This window comes from Pollachius pollachius (genome assembly GCF_949987615.1).
Source record: "Pollachius pollachius genome assembly, chromosome: 11".
NCBI classification, from domain to species: Eukaryota; Metazoa; Chordata; class Actinopteri; order Gadiformes; family Gadidae; genus Pollachius; species Pollachius pollachius.
This window is the reverse complement of record NC_136944.1, coordinates 20,288,649-20,314,316: the sequence shown is the minus strand read 5'-3', so window position 1 is coordinate 20,314,316 and position 25,668 is coordinate 20,288,649. Positions and strand designations below refer to the sequence as shown.

General features: G+C 48.6%; 2 protein-coding genes across 2 annotated transcripts in view; one reads left to right on the top strand and one right to left on the bottom strand.

The window, feature by feature from the left end:
• Positions 1 to 25,668, bottom strand: part of coro7 (coronin 7) — a 101,315-nt gene that overhangs the window by 6,089 nt on the left and 69,558 nt on the right. The window contains exons 10-23 of the mRNA XM_079745796.1: positions 9,407 to 9,461; positions 9,186 to 9,243; positions 7,336 to 7,481; positions 6,612 to 6,707; positions 6,106 to 6,204; positions 4,797 to 4,968; positions 4,117 to 4,292; positions 3,469 to 3,577; positions 3,085 to 3,171; positions 2,531 to 2,673; positions 1,832 to 1,936; positions 1,575 to 1,660; positions 1,283 to 1,424; positions 533 to 622 (exon numbers count right to left, since the gene is read on the bottom strand). Coding sequence (XP_079601922.1) covers positions 533 to 622; positions 1,283 to 1,424; positions 1,575 to 1,660; positions 1,832 to 1,936; positions 2,531 to 2,673; positions 3,085 to 3,171; positions 3,469 to 3,577; positions 4,117 to 4,292; positions 4,797 to 4,968; positions 6,106 to 6,204; positions 6,612 to 6,707; positions 7,336 to 7,481; positions 9,186 to 9,243; positions 9,407 to 9,461 — 1,564 coding nt within the window. The remainder of the gene's footprint in view (positions 1 to 532; positions 623 to 1,282; positions 1,425 to 1,574; positions 1,661 to 1,831; positions 1,937 to 2,530; positions 2,674 to 3,084; positions 3,172 to 3,468; positions 3,578 to 4,116; positions 4,293 to 4,796; positions 4,969 to 6,105; positions 6,205 to 6,611; positions 6,708 to 7,335; positions 7,482 to 9,185; positions 9,244 to 9,406; positions 9,462 to 25,668) is intronic.
• Positions 23,873 to 25,668, top strand: part of vasnb (vasorin b) — a 21,150-nt gene continuing 19,354 nt past the window's right edge. The window contains exon 1 of the mRNA XM_079745797.1: positions 23,873 to 24,124. The gene's annotated coding sequence lies outside the window, so the exon portion shown is untranslated. The remainder of the gene's footprint in view (positions 24,125 to 25,668) is intronic.

Sequence of the window (25,668 nt, the reverse complement as noted above, 5' to 3'; positions counted from 1 at the left end):
ACGTCTTAACCGCACCGCACATTCGCAAAACTACAGACTGAAGTAATGATAATAAACAATGCTGCATTTTTATTTCTACAATTATTGCCTGATCCAACTATATGTTTTGTCTGTCTGATTCTTATTATACAAGTTGTCTTTTTAGCTGCTGCTGTCTGTTCCTGTCTGTTCCTGTCTGTGTCTGTCTGTGTCTGTCTGTGTCTGTCCGTCCTGTCTGTTCCTGTTTGTTCTGCTACAGAGCGAGGGTCCGTCCTGTCTGTTCCTGTCCGTCCTGTCTGTTCCTGTCTGTTCCTGTCTGTCCTGCTACAGAGCGAGGGTCCGTCCTGTCTGTTCCTGTCTGTTTATGTCCGTTCCGGTCTGTTCCGGTCTGTTCCTGTCTGTTCCTGTCCGTCCTGTCTGTTCCTGTCCGTTCCTGTCAGTCCTGTCTGTTCCTGTCCGTTCCTGTCTGTTCCTGCGTGTTCCTGTCCGTCCTGTCTGTTCCGGTCCGTCCTGTCTGTTCCTGTCTGTTCCTGTCCGTCCTGGGGGGTGTCACCTTGTGGGGCTCCTGAGAGCTGAAGCTGCTGCACTCCAGGAAGTACGGCTGCTCCGGAACGATCTCGTAGATGCACACGCGCGTGTCTCCCTGGAGGACAGAGGAACGACATCAACACTGGAACACTGAGTGCGTGTGCGTGTGTGTGTGTTTGTTGTGTCTGTGCGTCTTGTGTGTGCGTGTGTATCAGTCTTGTGTGTGTGTGTGTGTTTATCTTGTGAGACGTGTGTGTTTATCTTGTGAGTCGTGTGTGTGTGTGTGTTTATCTTGTGAGTCATGTGTGTGTGTTTATCTTGTGAGTCGTGTGTGTGTGTGTCTTGTGAGTGTGTGTGTGTGCCTTGTGAGAGTCGTGTGTGTGTGTGTCTTGTGAGAGATGTGTGTGTGTGCCTTGTGAGAGTTGTGTGTGTGTGTGTGTGCGTGTGTATCAGTCTTGTGTGTGTGTGTGTGTGTGTGTGTGTTTATCTTGTGAGTCGTGTGTGTGTGTGTGTTTATCTTGTGAGTCATGTGTGTGTGTGTGTGTGTGTGTTTATCTTGTAGGTCATGTGTATGTGTATGTGTGTGTGTGTGTGCCTTGTGAGAGTCGTGTGTGTGTGTGTCTTGTGAGAGATGTGTGTGTGTGTGTGTGTTTGTGTCTTGTGAGAGATGTGTGTGTGTGTGTGTGTGTGTGTGTGTCTTGTGAGAGATGTGTGTGTGTGTGTGTGTGTGTGTGTGTGTGTGCCTTGTGAGACTCGTGTGTGTGTGTGGGCTAACCTTGCCGGTGAGGAAGAGGAGGCTGGTGTCGGGGTCGTAGAAGGGGATGAGGGTGGAGGGGGAGACGTCCCCCTCGGTGGTGGCCAGGGGCCCGGAGGCCAGGGCCCCCACGGAGTACAGGGACAGCTCCCTCTGACTGTTACTGCACACACACACACACACACACACACACACACACACACACACACACACACACACAAACAAACAGGTCACAAACTGAAACAACCAAAGCCAAAAAAAGATTTAATTCATTTAATTCATGTTGATTATTTTATGCACGGGTTTCAGATACCTGTCGAATCCAGACACCAGGAAGTGCTTCCCCTCACACACCCACACCACACGGGCCCCCCTGTGGCCCCCAGGCCCTGGGCCCTCCTGGGGGAGGGGAGGTGTGAGAGAGAGAGAGACACAGAGACACAGAGAGAGAGAGACACAAACATACAAAGGGATGAAGGGAGAGTCAACATTTTTTATTTTGATGTTGATGAAACAGTTATCCTGTGTGTGTGTGCGTGCGTGCGTGCGTGCGTGCGCTGCTCCGCGTACCTCGACCGGTGCGGTGGACCTGCGCGGGTCGTAGACGCGGACCTTCCCGTCCTTGCAGACGGTGGCCAGCAGCTTGCCGTCGGGGCTCCAGCCCAGGCCGAAGATCTGCCCGGCGGACGGACACAGAGCAGGCAGCAGCACGTCAACACCGATGGGCCGGACAGGCGGGGGAACACACCCTGTCCACACGCCCTTTTTAAAACTAATATGATCCTCAACGCAGCCAGGAGATCTTAACACTAAAGATCTTAATCTACGGGAGAACACATAATGACTATACACGGCGATGATTACCCACAGTGCATCGTTCCCTTCTGTGCTGTGATGTGATCCAGGGCGGGGTTTTCGAAGGGGGGTACGTCCCTCCTTTTGTAAGTTTAATATTTGTTTTGAATGATTGCAAAATACCTCAATTACATTTTAAAAAGTATCTTTCCTATAGTGGTGAGTCATAGAATTTCGTACTGTATTGGACTACTGCTGGCCGAGTTTGTGTTGGCCAATCGCGCGCTTGCAGAACTCCGCCTCCAGCCACGTGATTGGTCAAAAAACTGTTCACCCAGTTCTGAGCTCATCCTCCACCTGACTTTGAGTATGGATCTACAGTCCGCTTTGTGAGACTTAAGGGAGCATCTGAACCCAAAGAGGGGACCCCCACCCAAGAGGGAAGCCCCACCCGAAAGGGGGACCCCCACCCACCTGGTCCTGGTGTCCCGAGAGCACCTTGACCTCCTTGCCCGTCCCCAGGTCCCACAGCCGGACGGTCAGGTCATAGGAGGAGGACACCAGCAGCCCGCTGGCCAACGGGTGGAACCGGATGGAGTAGATCTTCTCCGTGTGGCCTGTGAGTGGACAGGGCAGCTGTCAATCACCTGCTGGGATTCACCACGGACGGGCGAGGTGGGCGGGTGTCTAGGCCTTGTGATGAGGTGACCGAGCTCAAGGGAATGACTTTTGGGGTGGTTGGATCAAGGTTGGAGAACTGCTGTAGTTTGATGTATGCTCTAGAAAAACATAGGTATAGTTTTGATTTATTTGTAGTTATTTAACCTTTATTCGTGTGTGTGTGTTGTTCTGTCTCGGTGACTCTCTGACAGTGGGGTCTGCCTGATAGGGAGCTGTGCTGCTGAGCTCTGATAGGGTGTACCGGTCACCCACACTGAGCCATGGCTCCTCACCGCTGATCTACGGACCCCTCACACCATCGTACTAAGTGGTGAATGCGACCATGCCCCCCCCTAACGCCCCCCTACCCTGCAGGATGAGGTCGGGCTCTGTCAGGGTCTCCGTCAGCCCTCCATCAGGAACCGTCCACACACGGATCTTTGCGTCCTCACCAGCTGAAGGTACACACACACACACACACACACACACAAAGACAAGCACACGCACACGAAGATAAGCACACACGCACACACACACAAAGACAAGTACGCACATGCACACACACACAGAAAAGCACGCACAAGCAAACACACAAAGACAAGCGTGCACACATACACACACACATGCCAAGACAAGCACCCACACAGATACAGTCACACACCCACCCACACACACACACAAACATTAAGCCACTGCAGCGTCCCGTGGCGGTGTTATTATGGGGTGTGCCGCGGCGAGGAGGGCCTGCTCACCCACGGCCAGCCTGCGGGGGTCAAAGGGGTCCCAGCAGAGGTCGGCCACGTTGACCGTGTTCTGGACGGTGGGCAGGAAGGTGTCCGAGATCTTCCCGGGCTTGGACAGCTGCGGAGGCGACACAAAGGCCTCAGTGAGCAACGCAACCAGGAAGCACCGAGCCACGGGATGATGACATAAACAGGTTGTTCCCTGGTCACGCTCGACGATGCCATCATTGGTTCATCTGTCATTTAACGCTTTCGATTTTATTCAACCAAATCGATGTATTTATCACGTTATGCCGGGCGTTTCAATGTTTGCGTCATTCTACAGAATCCATTTATTTGTACTAAATCTGTTTATTCGTAACGTTATGTCGAGCGTTTTAAAGTTACAAATAAATCATCATTCTACCGAATCCATTTATTTGTACTAAATCTATTTATTTGTGACGTTATGTCGAGCGTTTTTAAAGTTACAAAATAAATCATGATTCTACCGAATCTATTTATTTGTAACGTTAAAACGCTCGACATAACGTTAAAACAGAATACGATACCGCTTAACTATCAGCAACACGCATCGACTGTAACCAATCCCCAACGTCCCATCCCGTTAACCCCCATCCGCCCTCGTCGCCACTCCCCCCCCCGGCGACGGCGAACCTCCAGGACGGCGATCTGCCCCCCGGGGGTAGAAAGCGGCACGGCGACCCGCTGGGCGTTGGCGCAGAAGCCGTCGCTCTCCCCGGGCGTGGTGAGGTTCAGCGCCTTCAGGTTGGTGATGTGGGTGTCCCGGTGGCGCACCGAGCCCTGGATGTGGCGGAACTTGGAGCTGGGCCCTGGGGGGGGGGGGGGGGGGGTGAGAAGCACAGGGGGAGGTCAGGGTTGGGGGAGGCAAGAGAGGGGTACATCTGAGGGGGACGTTGGGGGGCGAGGGGAGGTAACATCTACGCTAGACTTGGAGAGGGCCGAAAAGCCGATATTTTTATTTGTACTTATTATTGCTGACTTTGCTTTATTGTGATCCTGTATGGTTCCTGATATGTGACTGTTGGTGAACCAAGCCTTAGAACTTTATTCTTGTGTACTTCTACGCTAAGATGTAGTAAAATAAGCGATTTTTTTTAAAAATAATTTTCATCATTGAATAATTGCAGGAATAAAAACAAAAGCTAAATTACCACTATTATTCCTCATTATTATTGAACTATGGTTTCCCTTAAAGCATAGAATGTAGGTTTTGCGTATGGATGTACCAAGTGGACAATGACTTCTGTGTTCCTCAAAGCGTGTGCAGCACAGTGCACGTGTGTGTCGGTGAAGCCTGTGAGGGTCCTGCTCACCCATCAGGTTCTGGATGGCCTTGACGCTCTGGCTGGGCCCGGGTGCGGGGCCGGGCCGGGGCCCGGGGCCCGTGGACAGGCCTGAGGAGGAGGAGGGCGAGCGGGACGGGGCGGCGCTGCTGCTGGCGCTGCTCGTGGGGCTGCTGGCGGCGGACAGGCCCGGGGCGGCCTCCTGTTCACCCGCAGGGAGACACGAGTTGGCTTGTGTGGTGTTTGCTGTGACCAGTGATGGGAACGTGGCTTTAAAAAAGTAATTAGTTATAGTTACTCACTACTTGTTCCGAAAAGTAACTGAGTTAGTAACTGAATTACTCTATAGTAAAAGTAACTAGTTACCAGGGAAAGTAACCCGTACAGTAACTATTTGCGTTACTGTGAAAAAAAAAGAAGTTGCTATATGTCAACGAATTTGGATTTTGGATTTGGATTTTTTAAATTTGAACGCCCGTGTCCTTCAACTGAACGCCCGTGTCCTGGCTTGTGTGTAAAAACACAGGATCTGATTGGCTACCATGAAACATGACTCTGCCTTAGCCAATCATAATCCGCTTATCTCGTGGTTAACCTCGTTGTTGGAGCCAGGGGTGCATTCGGATTACGCAGTTTATTCAATCAATTCATAGTAACGCACCGCATTTAACGTACATTAACGGTAACAGCGTTGTAATGACGGAAACAATTATTAGTTTGATTACCCCGTTACTGAAAAAACTTTTTTCAGTAACGGGGTAATCTAACTAATTACTGTTTCCGTCGTAACAGCGCTATTACCGTTACTGTTTGTAAAAAAGGCGTTATTAAAAACACTGGCTGTGACCCAACATTGGTTTTCAGAACCAAATTCAGAGTTCTTTATTGTTGTCAGTTGGTCTTAGTAGAGACTGTTGAGGCTTTGGTCGTTAGCAACACTAGGACCATTGTTAAGGTGGGGTGCTGCAGGTAAACTTCAGGAATTAAACAGAGGAGGAGAGCAAGACATTGAAACTAAACCACCCAATAAACGTCCCCTCCCTCTCTGCTCCCTCCCTTCCCACGTTTCTCTACCACAGATAAGTGTGGCATTATTTACGTACCCACACCTGTGATTGACAGACAAGATTGCTTCCCCGAACCAATCAGGGAAGAGATGCCCTGATTGGCTAGAAATGAGCCGGGAGCGGTTCTAAAATCTAAATTGTCCATTTAGCTCAGCAATAGCTGAAGGATGGCTATTGAATTTCTAACAAAACAAACTTGAATAATAGCTCTTAAATCCTACCTACAGCAAACACAAGTTTAGGCATTCCCGGCGTTTTCCACAGTCTCTCACCTCCTTGCTCCGCCCACTCTGCAGTTTCTTTGGCAGGGCCGTCGGAGTGGCTGCCTTCGCTTTGGGTTGTTTGTCCGGGTTGAGGCTGACCTTGTCCACCTTAGATGAGACCAAAGGTTCATTATTTACAGACATTGGACGGGTGGGTGGGACTGTTGTGTGTGTGATGCTGAGGAGAGCCTTACGCCTCGTGCCCACTGCATCCGTCCGTTGACTGATCCCCATTGACTTTGAATGGGGACGGACGCGCAATGCATTGTGGATCCGTGCGCTCCGTTGGAGCCTTTGGCTCCGTCAAAAAGTTGAAAAATTTTCAACTTTTTCGGCAGCGAAAAGGTTTCATCCAATCAGATCGCGTATGCAAATGTAAGCACTGTGACACTATTCAGGCTCTGACAACCCTGGAAAGCTCCCCCACCCGTCAGCCACGCCTTCCGACGTCCTTTGACTGACGGTGCAGTGGGCACGAGGCGTTAGGGGTGGTGGGTGGGTGTGGGGGGGTGTACCTGTCCGTTCCCTCCCTTCCACCACTCCTGGGCTGAGTGGGCGGGGGTGCGGCCCGCTGTGTCCGGGTACAGGTCAGCGTGGAACTCCTGGCTCGACTGCTCGGGGAACACACACACACACACACACACACACACACACACACACACACACACACACACACACACACACACACACACACACACACACACACACACACACACAGGTTAGCCAAACACTCAAACGCTCCACTCTGATCCATTTGAAACGGAGTCAGTGGATTCACCCTGAAGGCGAATCTGTCCCAGGATAAACCTCATCCCTATCCTATTTCACTGTTTTAGCACTGCTTTGTACACATAGTTGGTGTCATGTTTGAGTAACATTCACACAAAAGCACCCAACCGTAACCCCAAAAAAATACAGGTTAACCCTTGTGGATTCCTACAGCCACTCTGCCCTCTATTGGGAATATGGCTGTGCAGTGTTAAAATGTTGTGTGTGCTCGACAGTGCGATGGTAAGCTTTGTTTTGGGTCCTGGATAGGTCAGAGGAAAGCGTCTGCAGTGTGATACCAGCCCGGTGGGTCACGGTGGGTCCTTTGTGTGTGTGTGTGTGTGTGTGTGTGTGTGTGTGTGTGTGTGTGTGTGTGTGTGTGTGTGTGTGTGTGTGTGTGTGTGTGTGTGTGTGTGTGTGTGTGTGTGTGTGTGTGTGAGGGAGGGGTTCCAGGCGTGGGGTACTGCGTACCTTGCGGGGGACCTGGTAGCTGATGGGCACGATGGAGCTGTCCGTCAGCTGGAAAACACGCATCACCTCACAGGACAGCGTGTCCATCGCCATCTTGGGGACCGCGCACGCCCCCCGGGTGGGCGTGGCTGCCAGGAAGTGGCTCACTGGAGACACAGGATGGAGACGGGGGGGGGGGGGGGGGGGGGGGTTGAACACAAGGGTTATCAAATCCAAAAAACACCAACTCTTTCTGCCTGGTATGGCTGTTTGGTTGTATTTGTATTGTGTTGCTGTTTCTGTTGTGTTTCTGTTCTGTTGTGTGTTATGTTTATATTGTATTTTGTGTTTCTGTTTTGTGTTGTGTTACTGTTGCGTTACTGTTGTGTGTTGTGTTTCTGTTGTGTTGCCGTTGTGTTTCTTTGTCAGTTATGTCAGAGTGGTCTCTATTGCAGGCCAGCTTGAGTCGTTAGTGAAACAACATGCACCTGATGCTCTCTCTTCCTCTCTCCCTCTATCTGGTTTGTTCTGGTTTTAAATATTACGCCCTCCACTTTATTATTATTATCCATTCACAGCACCACTGATTAACTGAACTCATAGTTATCTTTGGGTTAATCAAAACCGGTTTGTAAATCAGAGCCAGGTTGGAACAACTGTGTGATTCATCATGGGCAGTGTTGGGGAGTAACGGAATACATGTGCCGGCGTTACGCATTCAGAACACAAATTATAGCTAACTGTATTCCGTTACAGTTACAATTTAAATAGTTGGTATTTAGAATACAGTTACATTGTCGAAATCCATGGATTACATGACGATACTTCTGTTTCAGCAGTTTATTCGTGCTTTCACACCAACAGCATTTAGTGCGCACTCAACGAGTTTGGTCCCATGGTTGGGTACGTTTGCGTTGGTGTGAATGCAACCACCTCACTTCGACCGAGACCTCCCTGAACAGCTGGTCTCGGTTCGCTTCCAAACGAACCCTGGGTACGGTTCGCTTGAGATGTGAAAGCGAACGCACCTCGGTCCGATCCGGTACTACAAAGCATACGCCTCTTTGGACGTAACAGGCACCCAATCGGCCGCGCGCATTATGGGAATTATTGTTTGATTAGCGGTAACTCCAACACTAGCAGCAAATTGTCGGACCGTCAGGGAATTTGGACACCCACATAAAACGTAGGCTGGAAAACACACATAAAAATGCCGATGCATTTAACACATTCAGCACCAGGATGAGGGCGAAGGAGTTCGACCGGTCCACTACTGTATGAAACAGATCAATATCACAACGAGTGCAGCCCGCTGGATATCCATGATTATTTAGCCTACTTTCACAGACGCTTTCCCCAACTTTTTTATCTTTACCCCGCCCCAGACCTTTTTGTCCAATGATTGAACGATCTTCTCTCTCTCTCTCTCTAGGTAATTTTATAGGCAACACCTATGCACTTAGCTCAATGAAAAAAATGTTAGCTGTAATAGCAAATATCTTTTGCATGAACATACCCTTATAGTCTTTGTTCCACTACAGCAAATTATCTAAAATAGTGCACTTTCAGGGAGACTTGGGCCTAACACATTTAGCCAGTTTGAACAGACGAACACACCAGAATAGGCCTGTTTAGTAAGCAGGATTTGATGCCGCATTCCTACACTTATAAAATACAATTCAATGTAGAAGTAATCCAAGTATTCAGAACACAATACTCAGATTGAGTGATGAAACGGAATACGTTACACATTACATTTTTGGGCACATATTCTGTATTCTGTAACTGGATACATTTTAAAAGTATCCTTCCCAACACTGATCATGGGTCATTTGTAACAACAGACGTTGAGAATGAAAACAAAGTGTTACCTTGAGAGAGGTAGGGCTCAGAAGCTGTGACCTCGAAGCAGTCGAAGATGGGGTCACCCTGCGGTTAACAGGAAACACATAATGAAACATTTGATAGGGCAACGGCGTCCCTTCCTAGGACAGCTCCCATTGGACGACATTTCTGAACATTACCAACTGTATGGACAGTTTAAATGGAAACGTGAAAGCAGAATATATAACACAAAGAATTCCTCTCTTACCATTCCACTCACGACAAGCAGGCCTGTGTCCGCATCGAACATGGGAATCAGAGTCCTGTGTGGGAAAGAGACAAGAAGAAACACGGCAAAAAAAGGTTTAGAATCCACTTTTCAACATATCGAGTTTGATACAATTTTACATCATGACGCGTCATCTTTGGGCATGTTCCATGGCAGTCCCACTAGAGGGCGCCGTTATTGTATTACAAAGGCAATACAGCGTCACACAAGACGTTTTGTCACATAGCACCTGGAACTCGCATGAAATCGCAAAGAAGCCAAACTCCCGCAGCCGCATAAACAAATGACTTATTTGTTATATTCCATTTCCTCACAATTCAGCCAACAAGGCGAGAAATTAAACCGCAGACAATCCGAGAAAATCACTGTGTTGTTTTAGGACAAAAACAAAACAGAATCCTTCAAGTGAAGTGATGAATGGACTGTTTGAAAAAGAGGCAGGGTTTCAGAATGAAAACACGTCAAACACGTTAGTGTTACAAAGCAGACCCCACTTCTGCTCAGAGGACCAGGGGTACCACTGCCCCCCCCCCCCCCCCCAGCCCCAGGAAGTGGGACCCAAACAAGGGTCACCTGCCTGCACCACCGAGCGGCGGTACACGCATCTGAGGATGGAAGGAGTAAGTCAACAGGAAGGGTTTAGAGGCAGAGCTGGGCTTTTACAAACACTACTGAACACCTCTTGTATTGCTCCTGCACTTGACCCTTTAATACTTCCTGCCTTACTCGTTCCCCCCTACTTTCTCAAACAATGCCACCTTATTAACTGCAATTCTTCTCTTATTTGGTCGATGTCTTTCCGGGGAATTTCCACAGAGAGCAGGAAATGCCTTGACAAAAAGTGTGTCAGAGCAACAGAAACTGACCCATAACGGTGAGCTGGTGATAGGGTTAAGGTTATCTGAGGGTTAGGGGGAGACAGAGAAAGACAGATATACAGAGTGAGAGAGAAAGCGTGCAATAAAGACCCAGTGAGAGAGAGAGAGAGAGAAATAAAGACGGAGAGAAGGACCCTCCCTCGTCTGCCATCACCTTGCACAGCCACTAATAGAGAGTAGAAGTGACCTTCTGACCATGACAGCAGACATCAGCGCCAGCAGATATGAAGACTATATTAATATACTGCAGCCGTGTGTGTGTGTGTGTGTGTGTGTGTGTGTGTGTGTGTGTGTGTGTGTGTGTGTGTGTGTGTGTGTGTGTGTGTGTGTGTGTGTGTGTGTGTGTGTGTGTGTGTGTGCGTGCGTGTGTGTGTGTGTGTGTGTACGTCTGGCTGTGTGATTATAGGGACTGAGTGGACGTTTGACCCGTTTGATAAGGCAGTAGATGAATCCGCGGTACATGACTGACCAATGACAGGGTTGGATGATGGATGGGGCGGGAGCTGACGGGGGGATGACAGACAGGTGGTGAGGGGAGGTGGGCGGAGCTTAGAGGGTGGTGGTGAGGGGGAGGAGATGAGATCCTCAGGAAGGCCATAGCAGACAGTACAGTATTTCACAGTAAAAAAAACACTACCTGCCGGATTAAATTGAACCATGTCTTAACTTTCTTTACTGAGTTTGATTCGACAGCTGCTTGCTCATCGCAGTAGGCGGATCGTTAACAGATAAAATAACCGTCATCATTGTTATCACGTCTCTGGAAAGACGAAAATATGTTTGGATGGTTATCTAGATTTCATCTTGAGAGCAGCAAAAAATGCTTTTCAGACAAATTTGAAATATTATTATTATCCGGCCTCTTAGTTTGTAATGTCCTAAATGTTGACAGATTTCTAGGCTTTGTTTTTTTTCGTCTAGTCTAAAATTCCATTTAAACGGAAATAAGTCGTCAGGAACTTCCCTTATATTTATACAATCTGTCAATCTGTATGCTCAAGTTCTTATATTGGCAATCCACACTTTAATTTATATCCAGACTTTGTATGACATTAGGCTTTGCAAACACCAGCTTGTGATTTGTAGCTATGTTGAAAACATTGCGAAGCCGCATTCACCATGTCAAAACATCATTCTCAACAAGCCATTCAACACTTTTGATACAATATTATGATAACTAGTAGACATGTCTGAGTGAGCGCGATGAATTACTATCTCGAGTCTGTGTAAAGAGCCCGCCTAAACACGTCTCTTCTGGTAAACATCCAACCCTTTCTGGATCAACTCTGTTGCCAAATTTCCAATATTTACGTGGTTGTATTCATTCCACTCAATTCATGGATGTGCTTCCTTTATAACCAGTAAACAAAATGCAGCTATATTCTCCGAGGACAGGCTGGCAGATTTCAGATGGCGATACAGTCTCTCTCTCTCTCTCCCTCTCTCTCTCTCTCATCTCATCTTGCAGAGCGTGAGCGAGCGGGGCTGCTGTTATCACAAGAGAGCGAGGGTCTGTTGAACTGTGAACCCAAACAGGTCTGGCTATCAGCGGAGCTGTCGGCCACTCACACAAATCAGGCCTGCAGCGCGTCAGTGTGACACACACACACACACACACACACACACACACACACACACACACACACACACACACACACACATAGCCACACAGACAGACAGACAGACAGACAGACAGACAGACAGACAGACAGACTTTCCACCCTGACTTCCATCTGAGCCAATATCCAATTTTAAACTGTTAGAAAATGAAGTTGTGTTTGTTATTACAGTTTAATCTCTCGGCGGAGGGCATGACCTCACGTTTACCCTCGGTGCGTTGCTGGTGTGAAAACAGTTGATGTTTGTTGTTGATGGTGTTGGGAGTGTGTGGCCACGGAGATACGGGATGTTTTCACAGGTTATCAGATGATGAAGGGGGTCAAAGCGGGGCAGCAGACCCGCTCATTCACCAGCAGAACACGGACAAAGACATCCACGGCCGGCTGGGAATCATCGTAGCGACCAATGTGATCTTGGATCTTTGAGCGGGACTGTATGTGTGTGTGTGTGTGTTGGTGTGTGTGTTCCAATGTTTGATTGTGAATGTGTGTCTACGCTCGAGTGTGTGTATGTGTGTGTGCGCGCATGTGTGTGTGTGTGTGTGTGTGTGTGTGTGTGTGTGTGTGTGTGTGTGTGTGTGTGTGTGTGTGTGTGTGTGTGTGTGTGTGTTTGTGTCTGTGAGTGTTTGCCTGCCCCTGCCAACCACAGCTAGCTCCAGCCAGTTCATTAGAAGGGAATTAGTCTTGATGGGCTGGGGTCCTAAGAGGGGAGCAGGGGGCCAGGATAAGGCTTCAAGTAGCCAGCTGGGGGCCCCAGAGCCCGGACCTTTCCCTGGCCTGACAGGGGGCCACCCTTCCCTCTGCTCTGGCTTCATCACACACACATACACACACACACACACACACACACACACACACACCATTACTGAGTACACACATGCAGGTGAATGTCAGCAGTTCAAACATTTAATTAAAACACAGGGCTGCAGAGCTGACTGTTTCAGGTCAGACTCCCAGATCCTCCGGTACAAACACACACACACACACACACACACACACACACACACACACACACACACACACACACACACACACACACACACAACTCTCCCATCACTGTAAATCAAAGCGTATTCCAAGCAAATATAATTTTGAATACAACACCACACTTGACACTTAATCTTTCCGCGGTGTGGAAATCTAAGATTGTCTTAACCTTTCCCTGGGACACAAATCTATCTTGAAAACGTGTGACCTTTTGGAAATCCTTTGCAGAATACTAGGAGATAACAGTACATCAAATTCCGAATTCCTTTATTAAGTCCCATCAATAAACCGTGTGATGTGTTTGGACCAATAAGACACAGGTCCTGTGCGCCAGACAGAGCGAGAGAGGCCAGGACACATGGAGCAAGGCCGGGACGCCAACACTCACACACACATATGTTTTATCTCTCGAGGAGGAAACCCTATACCACGGACTACTCTTTACCCTTAGACACATGCACAATCTCCCATCTCTCTCACACACAGCGACGAGGCCTGGCCCCAAACACACACATACAAACACACACATGTACAGAAAAGCACACCCACACACACAAACACATAAACACACAAGCCCTGGCCCCCAGACACAGGCATAGGGGTTGTTTGGGGGGGGGGGGAGGAGCAGACCTATAAACCTTTGGTTACCTGCCTCAGAACGGTTCATAAAGCTGTAAAAGAGTCAGGTCATTGGTCATAAAGTTCCCCCCCCCCCCATCCCCCTACCATCCCCCAGGCCCACAGCACAACCAAGCACCCCTCTCTATAAACAGCAGTGCCTTGGGGGGGTGGACCTCTGGGGAATGTGGGTGGGCCGCGGAGGGGCAGGAGATGGACGGATAGGTGTTGCCGTCAGCAAGGAGGGGAGGGGGGGTGAATTACGACTGCCTTTCCCCCTGGGGGAGGAACAGACGAATCAGGCTCCGTGTGTTGCATGTACCTCAGAGCTATGCTAAGCTAACCAGGGGGTTAGCAAAGTGTTGTTTGTGTCGACATGTCCAGATGATGGACTAGATATTTAATGTTGTTAATGTGGAATCATCTATTCTTCACATAAATCTTAATTACATTTAATCCGTATAAACATGCATTTTTCTGTGGCTTCTACTTCCCCCAAAATGACAAGTTAGCTCTCTTAGGTCCAATATAGGTCCTCCAACCTATAGTTTAAGAACTGCAATACCACGATTAAGAACAAAAATGCATTTGTGCCGACTTCTGGAACGAAGTTGTATCACGTAGTTATGACACACACATCAGTTTTTTTTAACATATTCAAAAGACAGGACTACCCTATCGACAAACCTCTTCTTCTTCTATGCTTCATGAGCTTGGTGCAATTCCCTTGGAATATATATATAAGGTGTGACGATGATATTGATGAACGTTGTCATGGTTATTAGTATGAATAGCGCTATGAGCGTCATCAGCATTTCATCATTATCATTGTGATTTTTATGGGGAACTTTTCCACACTATTAGCATCTGCTTTAGCCGTGTGTATCTTTAGAGCCGCTGGACGTTGGGGTTCTTGTTGTTGTCCGGGGTCCTCGGCCCGCGATTACCTCAGCCGAGACCCGGAAGCAGAGCGTTCCGCGTTAACCCCCGGGGCCCCGTATCAAGGGCCCTAGGGTCCGCTTCAAGGGCCCGGCCCAGACAAGCGTTAAATCGCCTGTCAGCAGGGGCCTGGGAAAACGCCAAGCAGACACGACTGCAGAGAGAGAGAGAGAGAGAGAGAGAGAGAGAGAGAGAGACAGAGAAACAGAGAGAGAGAGAGAGACAGACAAGAGAGAGAGAGACATTGAGACAAGAGAGAGAGACAAGAGAGACAAGAGAGAGACAAGAGAGAGGGAGAGAGAGAGACAAGAGAGAGAGAGAGAGAGAGAGAGAGAGAGATGGGCCCCGGTGTGGCCCGTGTGATGGGGTCACACAGAGAGCAGCGGGGTTGCAGCGTCACGGTTTGTGTTCTTAAACGCTAAACACAGGCTGAGACTAACACAAGCTCCTTCTGGACTTCACTTCCCACAGTTCCCAGGACACACACACACACACACACACACACGTACCAGGTTACTGAACACTGAATTACTACAAACACCATGGACATAGCTCCACGGCGATGATCACCATTCTGCGTGTGTGTTTCAGTGAGTCATTCCCGGTGCATGTCTGTGAGTGTTGATCTGTGGGGGGCGGGGGGGGGGGGGGGGGGGGCCGGGAGATTACATAGTTTGAAATATCCTCAGCCTGGAGCTCCTCTCCCGCTTGCTAGTGCGGAAAACAAACACATGTGACTGTAGTCACACAGACATAGGCACACAAACGTACTACGGCGCGCACACACACACACATACCACCAGGACAGACAGACAGACAAACAGACTACAGGACAGAGACACACCAACGGACAGACATACACACACACACACACACACTAGATAAACCGCAGGACCGAGACAGACAGACGGACACATTGATACAAACACACACACACACTCGATAAACAACAGTTCATAGACAGACAGACAGACAGACAGACAAACAAATGCCCACACACACAAACACACACACACACACACACACACACACACACAAACACACACAGTAAACCACCCCATAAAGTCTGCTTTAAAAACAGTATCCACCAATAAGAGGCCAGTCTGAGTGACACATTGCCCCGTTAAAGTCCTGCCCAGCGCGACCGTCCGGCAGCCGTCTCAGAACGCCCACAGCCAGGGCCAGCCAGCCCAGCAGTGGGCCGGGACACCACCGCCACCGGGAAGCAGCTGGGCCGAGGTTTGGAGAGCTCACTGTCCTTCAGTGAGGGCCGGGCCCGGCAAGAGAACATCAAAGAGGTTCAGAGTCACACAACTTAAAACACACATGGGCCGATAGACTTTATGAATGATGGCTCGCTGTGTGTGTGAGTGAGTGAGTGAGTGAGTGAGTGAGTGAGTGAGTGAGTGAGTGAGTGAGTGAGTGAGTGAGTGAGTGAGAGAGAGAGAGAGAGAGAGAGAGTCGGTGTGTGGGACGACAGCAAAGACAGAAAACTTAAAAAATAATAAAACATCAAAAACAGCCACACTCAAATTCACACCGAGTGTGAATTTCACACCGAGTGTCAAATTCACACCGAGTGTGAATTTGAGTGTGGTAAGTGTTAGGGGTCAGAGCGCTGTCAGAAATATTGGAGCAATGAAGTTAATACTACATAAATATTGCCGGAGCATTTCTTGCTGATGGTTGTGAAAACATTCCTGAGCTGTTTCGCGGGCGTCTTATGTCCCGTCACGCTGGCTGACTGACTGTTTGTAGCGCCGCCTGATAGCACAGACTCCAAGATGGCTTATCTCCAGCCAGGTGACTTGGTGGAGCCACCTGTGCTTATCACCCGCTCTCCCGCAGACGCAGGCACTGTATCAACCGAGGCTCGGGCAACACTACATTATTATTCAATCTGGAACGCTTATGGAACGATAAGAGCCGGCAGTCTGACGCGCACACACACAAACACACTCTTAGGCAAGCACAAACACATGCAAACACAAACACAAAATTCCATCCTAGACACAAACAGACAGACAGATGCCTAGTGCCCATAAAACATATATCATGCATTGAGGATGCATTCATCATGCATGATCTCTCTTTTTCGCTCTCTCTCTCTCTGCTAGGTGCTCAGGTACGAGTGCATGTTGACCTAAAGTGTCAGTTTGACAGTATTTTCCTTTATCTCTCTACTCGATCTCCTCCTTCCCAGAAACCCAGAAACACACATGAATGACGGCAGACAGATGTTCACACAACATAATTCTGAAACCATTTTGGTTTTGTTACGTAGATAAACCTCGACAAGTCTCAACATAAAATAAGAATGAATTCACCATCGTATTTATAAACGACGACGTTAATGGTATTGATGATTGAACCAAGAACATCCATTACAATACTGCAACGATTATATATAAAATACAGTTACAATTATAATCCTTCATAAGTAGGGCCACCGACATGATGCCACCCAACAACGATAACACCAGCCGGCCTGACTCCCTTGAGTGAGCCTGGGTGTGATGCCTGCACCCTAGCCTCCACCTGACCCGGGACACGGTCTCCAGCCCTCCCTGGGAGGACCGGGCCCGGACCCAGACAGCATGTGGGAGACGTTACTTTGAAGAGCGAGTGAAACAGCGTTGCGCCTGAGCACAGCCCACACAGTATATCATGTGTTTTAATGAGCGCAGCTCAGAGACCCAAGATGAGGCACACATAAATCCCTCGCAGGAGAGCCCATTCACTTTTAAGAGGAAGATAAGGGGGAGAGAGAGAGACAGAGAGAGAGAGAGAGAGAGATGAGATCATCTAAGAGAGAGAGAGGGATGGGTAGAGGGGGAGAGAAGGAAAGAGGGAGTGAAAGGGAGAGAGAGAGAGAGAGAGAGAGAGAGAGAGAGAGAGAGAGAGAGAGAGAGAGATGAGATCATCTGAGAGAGAGAGAGTGATGGGGAGAGGGGGAGAGAAGGAAAGAGGGAGTGAAAGGGAGAGAGAGAGAGGGAGAGCGGGTGAGATAAGATCATCTGTGTTAAATCTCTGCAGCTGTGAGAGTGTTTCAGTCGTGTGTGTGGTGTGTGTGTGTGTGGGTCCCTAGAGTATTCATTCGAGTGTGTTATGACGTTACTGGAAATCACTTTAATTGAGAAGAAGAAAGACGAGGATGATGGTGAGAGAGCGAGAGAGAGAGAGAGAGAGAGAGAGAGTGAGAGAGAGAGAGTGTGAGAGAGAGAGTGTGAGAGAGAGAGTGTGAGAGAGAGTGAGAGAGGGTGGAGTCACTTTCCATCGAAACTACTCTAATTAAAAAAGGAGAGCAGAAAGACAAGACTGACCCAAGCCTTGACCTTGGGGATGAGGAGTGACTGGCCCTCCAAACAAACACACAGAGGTGCAAGCGTTCCAACCAGCCCGCACACACACAGACACACACACACACACACACTCCAACAGAGACACACACACACACACCCCCACCCCTTTCATCAAGTAGAGCAGACATTCATACACGCCAGGGTTTTACACTAAGAATGTTTCCCTTGAAAATACTGTAAATATGTTGACGAAGCGAGAAAGGAAGGGAGGATTTCTGATAAGCGGAATAGAGGGACACAGGTGGAGAGAAAGACCAAGAATGACCAAGAAAGTAAAAGACGAGAGACGACAGAGACAGAGGACAGACAGACGACAGACAGACGACACACAGAGGGCTTCCAGCACCTGCCACTCATTAAGACGTGACTCTTCCACCTCCACCCTGGAACCATGAGACTGCTGCCCAGGGGGTTACTGGAGAGACCATATCCAGAGTCGGGGGGGCGGCGACCACGTCGCCCGGCACGTGCGTGTTCCTCTGGGGGCTTACCCTAACCGGAGCACGGCCTCACGCACGCCGGGCGCGTTCAGACGCCATGGGAGGGACCTTCTGAACGTGGGAGGCAGCACGCCACCGCTAAACCCCCGAGGGCTACTGGAAAGGCCGCGAAAACATGCCAGATTGAAATGAAACGGCTTCATTGTTCCGCTGAACCCACTCTTGACTCTGCATTTTTGCAATTCTTCACTTTTTTTAAACTCTGTCACATCGGTGTTAGAGGTAGGTGTGTGTGTGTGTGTGTGTGCGGTAAGCTGCATACCACTCTATGTCAAACATCCGTTTCTTGATCACATTTGACAGGGGGGGTTAAGAAAAGTTCTGGAAAACCAAAAGTAAAATGACTGGATCCCCACAATAACGAAACAACGACCAGCTTGTTGAGGAACGTCAGCGTGACATGAACCAGAGAATGAGCAAGAATAACATTCAATGACAATACGTTTTTTGTTGCAGACCACATAGAGTGTGTGTGTGTGTGTGTGTGTGTGTGTGTGTGTGTGTGTGTGTGTGTGTGTGTGTGTGTGTTATTCCATGAAGGACAGCTATGCACGTGGTTCATATATCGGACAAGATGATCTCTTGGCAAGCTGATTGCACATGTAAAAGAACACAACAAAAAACATACCATACACATCAATTCCTCCGTGTAGGATGGAAACAGACCCATTTGTCAGCGCGTAAAACCACGGCCAACTTACTGCCAACGCTGGGAGGACAGTGGTGACAGAGTTAGGGGCGAGAGAGCAGACAGCTACCTGGAGCAGCGTGGGTTTCACCCTCGCTGGGTCTCTGGCTGCCAACAACATGGGGTCCGTAGCACTGACTACAGAGCAGGTCTTTAGACCGGCCCCGCCATGACTCACACACACACGCACACACAGAGACACACAAATACATGCACACAAACACACTCACACAAACAGACACACAGATACAGACACACAGATACACCAACACACACACGAACACACATGCACAGAGACACACACACGGACACATACGCGCACAGACATGCGCACAGACACACAAACAGAGACACTTACAACCGTCGTCACTCAATACCTGACATGCTGGTATGAAGAGCATGAGGTCATTTGAAGTGCGCGTGCGTGCGTGTGTTAGGGGAGGTAGGGATGATCACTACAGGGAGATTTCATAACCATGATAAGGGCATGAATTATCACATGAATTACGGGAAAAGTAATGAAATCGGGGAAGAAGACGAGTTTTGTCTACGTTGCAATCTGTCGGGTCATGAGTGTAATCTCCTACAGGTGCACTAGACTCCGGTCCCGGATATGTAGTGAGACTAAACAAGCGCCCCCGAAGAGGAAACAGAACACACAAATAACGACAAACAAACAACAGGAAGAAGAAACATTTGTAAGAGAGAGCGAGAGAAAGTGTAAAGGTCACTGTAAACTCTCACCTCTGCTAATGACTCCAACAGAGAGAGTGTGTGTGTGTGTGTGTGTGTGTGTGTGTGTGTGTGTGTGTGTGTGTGTGTGTGTGTGTGTGTGTGTGTGTGTGTGTGTGTGTGTGTGTGTGTGTGTGTGTGTGTGTGTCCTGGGAAAACGCCATGTTTGGATGACCCAACAATCTGCAGTCACGCCCCTTGCCCTTGCAACCCCAACCTATCCCCCCCATTCCCCCCCCCCCCAGACCCCCAGACTCACCCCTTCTCCTTCAGTCTCATACCTCCCTCTCCCCGTCCTCTCATCTATCTGTCTTATCAGAGCCCCAACGATAAGGAACCCCCCCCCCCCCCCCCATTTACACACACGCCACGGCTACGCTAGCATTAGCCTGTGGCTGGGGTGCAAGACTTCAGGAAGACGCTAACTGGAAGTGGAATTGGAAACAGGCTTGTTTTGGTTTTACGAAGGAGGATATTTTGGGTTATTAAACAACAGATGCCATGTCTGAACCAGAGACATATTTAGAGATCAACGGAGAACCCAGCCATCGTAAACTTTTCTAGCTTCTAGTCTGTCTGTCTGTCTGTCTGTCTGTCTGTCTGTCTGTCTGTCTGTCTGTCTGTGCAGTAAGCACACCAACATTATCTTGGTGGTTGGGTGCATGTTGTTTGTGTCAAGAGACGTGAAAGAGGCGCCATAAAGCACACAGCATGCTCCAACCATGAGCGCAAACTCCACGGCAGCTGCAGCAAAATTGCTATCTATACTCAAAATACACACAAACAACATACTTTAGGAAAACAAAGGGGTGGGGCCATATTGATACACCCTGTCTGCGGGACCAAGGTCGGGTGCACCCAAAAGGTGCTCCGGCCCCCCCAACATCCCTCACACAGACGGACGGTGGGAAAGGGCAGAACTCATCGTCTCAGGCAGAACACCAGAAGCCCTCTTCACCCCCCGAATCACCGCGGTCTCAGTGGGTCACGGCCCCCTCACAGCTCCTGGTCCCATACGCCTAGCCCGCTGAGAGGTTCTCACAGGCCAGGACAGATTTATTAAGGGATGGGAGTGATGTATTTACAGCAGGAGAGGCGGGAGGTACATCGGGAAGAGTCAATATTTGACACCACTGTAGATTGTCCTGCGCTGTTACCCTTTGGTTTTCGTCAGCGTTAAAGTGACGTACGGTATGTTTGTTATCACACCAATGTTGACCGCTTCTGCTAACTTCCTTCTTTATCGAACCCCCCCCCCCCCCCCCCCCACCGTATTGGACCTATTGTGTACTTTCCTAAGTGCTATAAAGCAGTGAGCAAAAATGTGTAGCAGTCCATTTGGGTTGCTATTCACCAACGCCCTGCTATTTCCTCTTCTGTACTACGATATTTCCCGCAGATGCATCCTGGGAAATGGTGTCGTCTTGCCGGGGGAAACACGGTCACGCGATTTGATCTAAGCCACAGCAATAATCATACACACACTGCATGCACAATCGTGCACTAACACACACAAGTACATGACAGGAAGTGACATGAACACTTGTGTTTGTCGCATTTTTTACTTTCGATTACTGTGTCTACTGTAACTCCTTATGCCTCCATCATTATTTTACATGTATAAACTCTGCCACAGGCATGTTGTGCCTAACAGAACAGACAGACATGTGTGCTCATGTCATGAACAGAGCGAAGGGTCTGTTTCAAAAGCCTATAAACACAAAACAGAGAATAGTACATGGTGGAGAGGTCTCAAGGGCTTTACAGGGGTCTCTCTCTCTCTCTCTCTCTCTCTCTCTCTCTCTCTCTCTCTCTCTCTCTCTCTCTCTCTCTCTCTCTCTCTCTCTCCTCTCTCTCTCTCTCTCTCTCTCTCTCTCTCTCTCTCTCTCTCTCTCTCTCTCGTGACCAATCTAGTTCCAAGGATAACTTAATCAAAACAAACACAGCAATAGCGAGGCAGCATACACACTACAAAGGTGAACAGTGAACAATAGATAAAATAGTAGCATGCAATTAAGAGCTGCCTCATAAGCCCTGTGGGTAAACATGATGTTCGTCTTAAGCAAATACCCCTGATGCACCAGGGGCTATACTGTCAACACCATCCATCAGCGCTCGTAGCGGAGCCTTGTCAAACCTGATAACAGTGGAGCCGCTCATTACTACAGTGACAGTCAGATCACCATGAGGCCATCCATCACTCCCAGCTTCCAGTTACACAACGGGATGGAAGTCAAAATGGGATGCATGTGTGTGTACTGAAAGGTATTAATGCATGAGTTCATGGACGTTAACAAATGTAAATGTAAATGGGATTAATGATCAATAATATTATTTTCCAACTTATCAGGATGTGTATCATTATCAATATAGTTATTAAAAAATGCTATGACATAATATTTGTGCATTCAATAATGTAAAACGAGCAGAAAAAAAAGCAGCAGGAAAAAATATATACATATCAAATTAAATCCGATATCAAAGAATTCCCAGATCAATGTCCGTAAAGATCCAAGGGAAACCTTAACCAGCTCCAGAGGGAGTGAGGAGCCGCCTGGTGCCTGCCAGTCCCCACAGGAACAAGGCCTGGCTCTGTCCCAAACCAGGGTTTTACTGGTTCCCCTGGGTGGGGCTGGGGAGCCACCGGAATTGGCCCCGCCGTTATGACGGGGCCCAGATGATTAGGACTCCGACACCCTGGCCGTGTTCTGCAGTACCAACAGAAACGCCGTTAAACTGGCTCACCACCGGCCAAACAACCACGGCTCAAACTACCGTGAGGTCCGAAAGAGCCCCCCCTAGAGGTCTGGATGTTGAACTACATTACGCTATAAATATCCTTATGATCCTGGAAGGATACGCAAATGAGGTGCTAATGTCTTTCAGTGTGTGCGTGTGTGTGTGTTTAGGTGTGTGTGTGTGTGTGTGTGTGTAGGTGTGTGTGTGTGTAGGTGTGTGTGTGTGTGTGTTGGTATTAGTGTGAATGAGTATGAGTGTGTGAATGCGTCCCCATGCATATGTATGTGTTTATCTGTTTGTGTGTGTATGAGTATGAGTGTGTGTGAATGTGTTTGTGTGCATGTGAGAGTGAGTGTATGTGTGCACCAACATGCCAATGTATGTGTGTATGTGAGTGTGTCTGTGCGCCCTCCCATGCATGTGTATGTATGTGTGTGCATGTGTGTGCCTGTCCCAAGAGGGAGATTAGGAGGGAGTGTGTGGGCTGGATGCTTGGTGTTTGTGAATATGCATGGCGAGGATAATTTCCTCTGAAAACGTAGAACAAGCGTCGCGGCCAGCGCCTGCTAAGACTACATCTGGAACCCGAGGGACACGCGCAAAATCACTTCACCACTCCTGCAATTTACTGTAATGTCTTGCAGATGCTACCCCGTGTGTGTGGTGTGTGTGTGTTTATATGTGTGTGTGCCCGCTTTCGTGTGCATGCATTTAATGAATAATGACTCTTACAGTAGGAGCCACATGGTGTGGAGTGAGATGGAGAATGAAAAACGGAATATAAAGGGGAAGTTGGTGTGTGGGGGGAGATATGTGTGGACCAGCAACACAACCACCCTCTATGATTAAGCATAAGTGTGGCCGGCTGGGAGGGCAGCGACCCACCTGGGAGAGGGACTGAACCGTTGAGTCTGATTGCTCTGGGGGGGGGGGGGGATCCTGTCGAAAAAAGGACCCTCTCTACCATGTGGGGACTCTGCTAAAATACTTAACCCCCTCATATCACTGTGCACGCTACAATGGGAATTCATTAACCATTAAACAGAAAATATTATTATTATTGAGAAAATGTTTTTAATAAAACAGCATCGAAGGAGACACTAGTCTGTAGACTCAAGAGAGTGATAAGAGGGTGGACTTCTGGAGTTTGTAGTGTTCTTCGCTCCATCCCAAGGTGACGTGTGTGTCTGCTGTTCTTTGTTCAGCCAGGTGAGCTGTGCAGTAGGTATTCTGTTGTCCGTTCACCCAGGTGAGGTGTGTGGTAGGTATGCTGTCGTCTGTGCAGAAGGAGCGAGCTCTCGTGTGGCGCGGTCCTTAGCCCCTCCCCTTTTGCTGCTCAAAACTTGGGCTGAGTTCACCGATGAGGCGCTTTTGTCTCGTAGTCAGCACACGCAGCAGTTCGGCTCTCCGTGGGACACTCGTTCCTTTACGCGGAGGTTTCGGCGAGGCTAAAAGCGCTTGACGGATTTTCAGCTAGACGCTTGAGAAGCGGTACAAGTTCACTACTTTGGACAGCAGTGCACACGGACAGCTTGAGGGACGTGACTTATTGCGGTGGGCACTCCGCTTGGATTACGCGCTGGACCGGTAGAGATCCATGAAGACGCTACCCAACCTACCTCTCTGGCCGCTACGGTAAACTGCTGTTTCTTTGACAAATACATATTTTGTTTTTAAAGAGTTTGTTTTTAAAGACACTTCGTGTCATGTTGTTGTTTTGGGGGTTTATTGGACGCTTATTGCACGAACACACGCGGGACGCTTTGGAGCGTTTCGATTTGGCAAATGTAAATAAAGTTGAAAACTTTCAATGTCCAAAACTTCCTTCTGTCATCGTCATTTATCATCTTAAAGACCACATTAGGCTGCTCCTCATAACTTCTCGCCTACTAAGGAGTCCCCCATTAATAATATTACGGCGGACACCTGAGTGTATGCTCACTCTGCAGCCGGGCAAGATGCGCTCGCCTCCGCCTTCCGACACTACACCAACACAACACAACACACCGATCCACGACAACAACCCTGTCTTGGTCCTTTCGCGAATGTGTAAAACGTCACCATGTCGGCTACATCGTATGTGCGCATGCAGGACAAATGGGACTAAAAAGAGACCGGGTTGAGGCGCAGGACCCCGCGCGTGCAGAGCCAGGGCGTACCGACCGCACCATGTTGACCACAAAGACCGTTCGGACCGCACCATATCGACCCCAGAGGGGCCAGTTGTTTTTAGACCCAGAATGGGAAAGGCCCGAGGCAGGGGAATATATACTATTATAAACAGAGTTGTATTGTTGTTATTACATTACAATAACAGTAGTATAATGAAACATGTTGATATGATGTCATAGAAAAATTCAAATGCATATGCTACTATTTAAACAGGACAGCGTTTAATCCAGGAGTGTTATTTAAGGCTATATTAAAATATAATACAATAGGCAGTCGTTTCTTTTGTCCTGCAGTCACGATAGGCCTGACTGAAGATTTATGCAGGTGTTTTTCATTAATCATCGTCACAATTAAATAATTTGCTTCTGTCTTCTGAATACGCTCAGATTCGAATCTGCCGTCAAACGAGCAAACGCTCTTATAAACTTTCCCGCGGCAGCAAACTGCTGGGACAGCCCGCCGTAAACCCCGGCACTGATGTAGAGCAGAATCCGTGTCTCCGCAGTATATGTTTCCCCCAAAACAGTCGTTAAGTGGCGGCGATATAAACCACATAATGGATTTGAGTGGTAGCCTATACAATAGAAAAAGGACCAAGGCAGCGCAGTCACGGGAATCGAATTATCCCTTTAGTAATGCGGAGCTCGTTCCCGGTGCCTTGAAGTCCACGGCCCGCCAGGGTTAAGCACTTACAGGCGAGGGACTCGTTGTTGCACGGCTCCGCGTTGTAAATATATTCCCTTAATTTGACAGCCTGGTCGTACTCGTCCGTTGCCCTGAGACGCTGATGTTTTTTGTTTTTTTACTACCAACTCTGCAATTCTAGCAGCGATCATATCAGTATCACCGAGGAGAGACAGTAGTGGGAGATGAGACGAGGACGATAAGGAAACTTAAAAGACCGCAACACAAAATAAACAACTGGGACAAAGTGGGAAGGGTTATTCCCTTAATCCAAACCAATACACTAGAGACCCATGACGTGTGTGTATGTGTGTGTGTTTTAG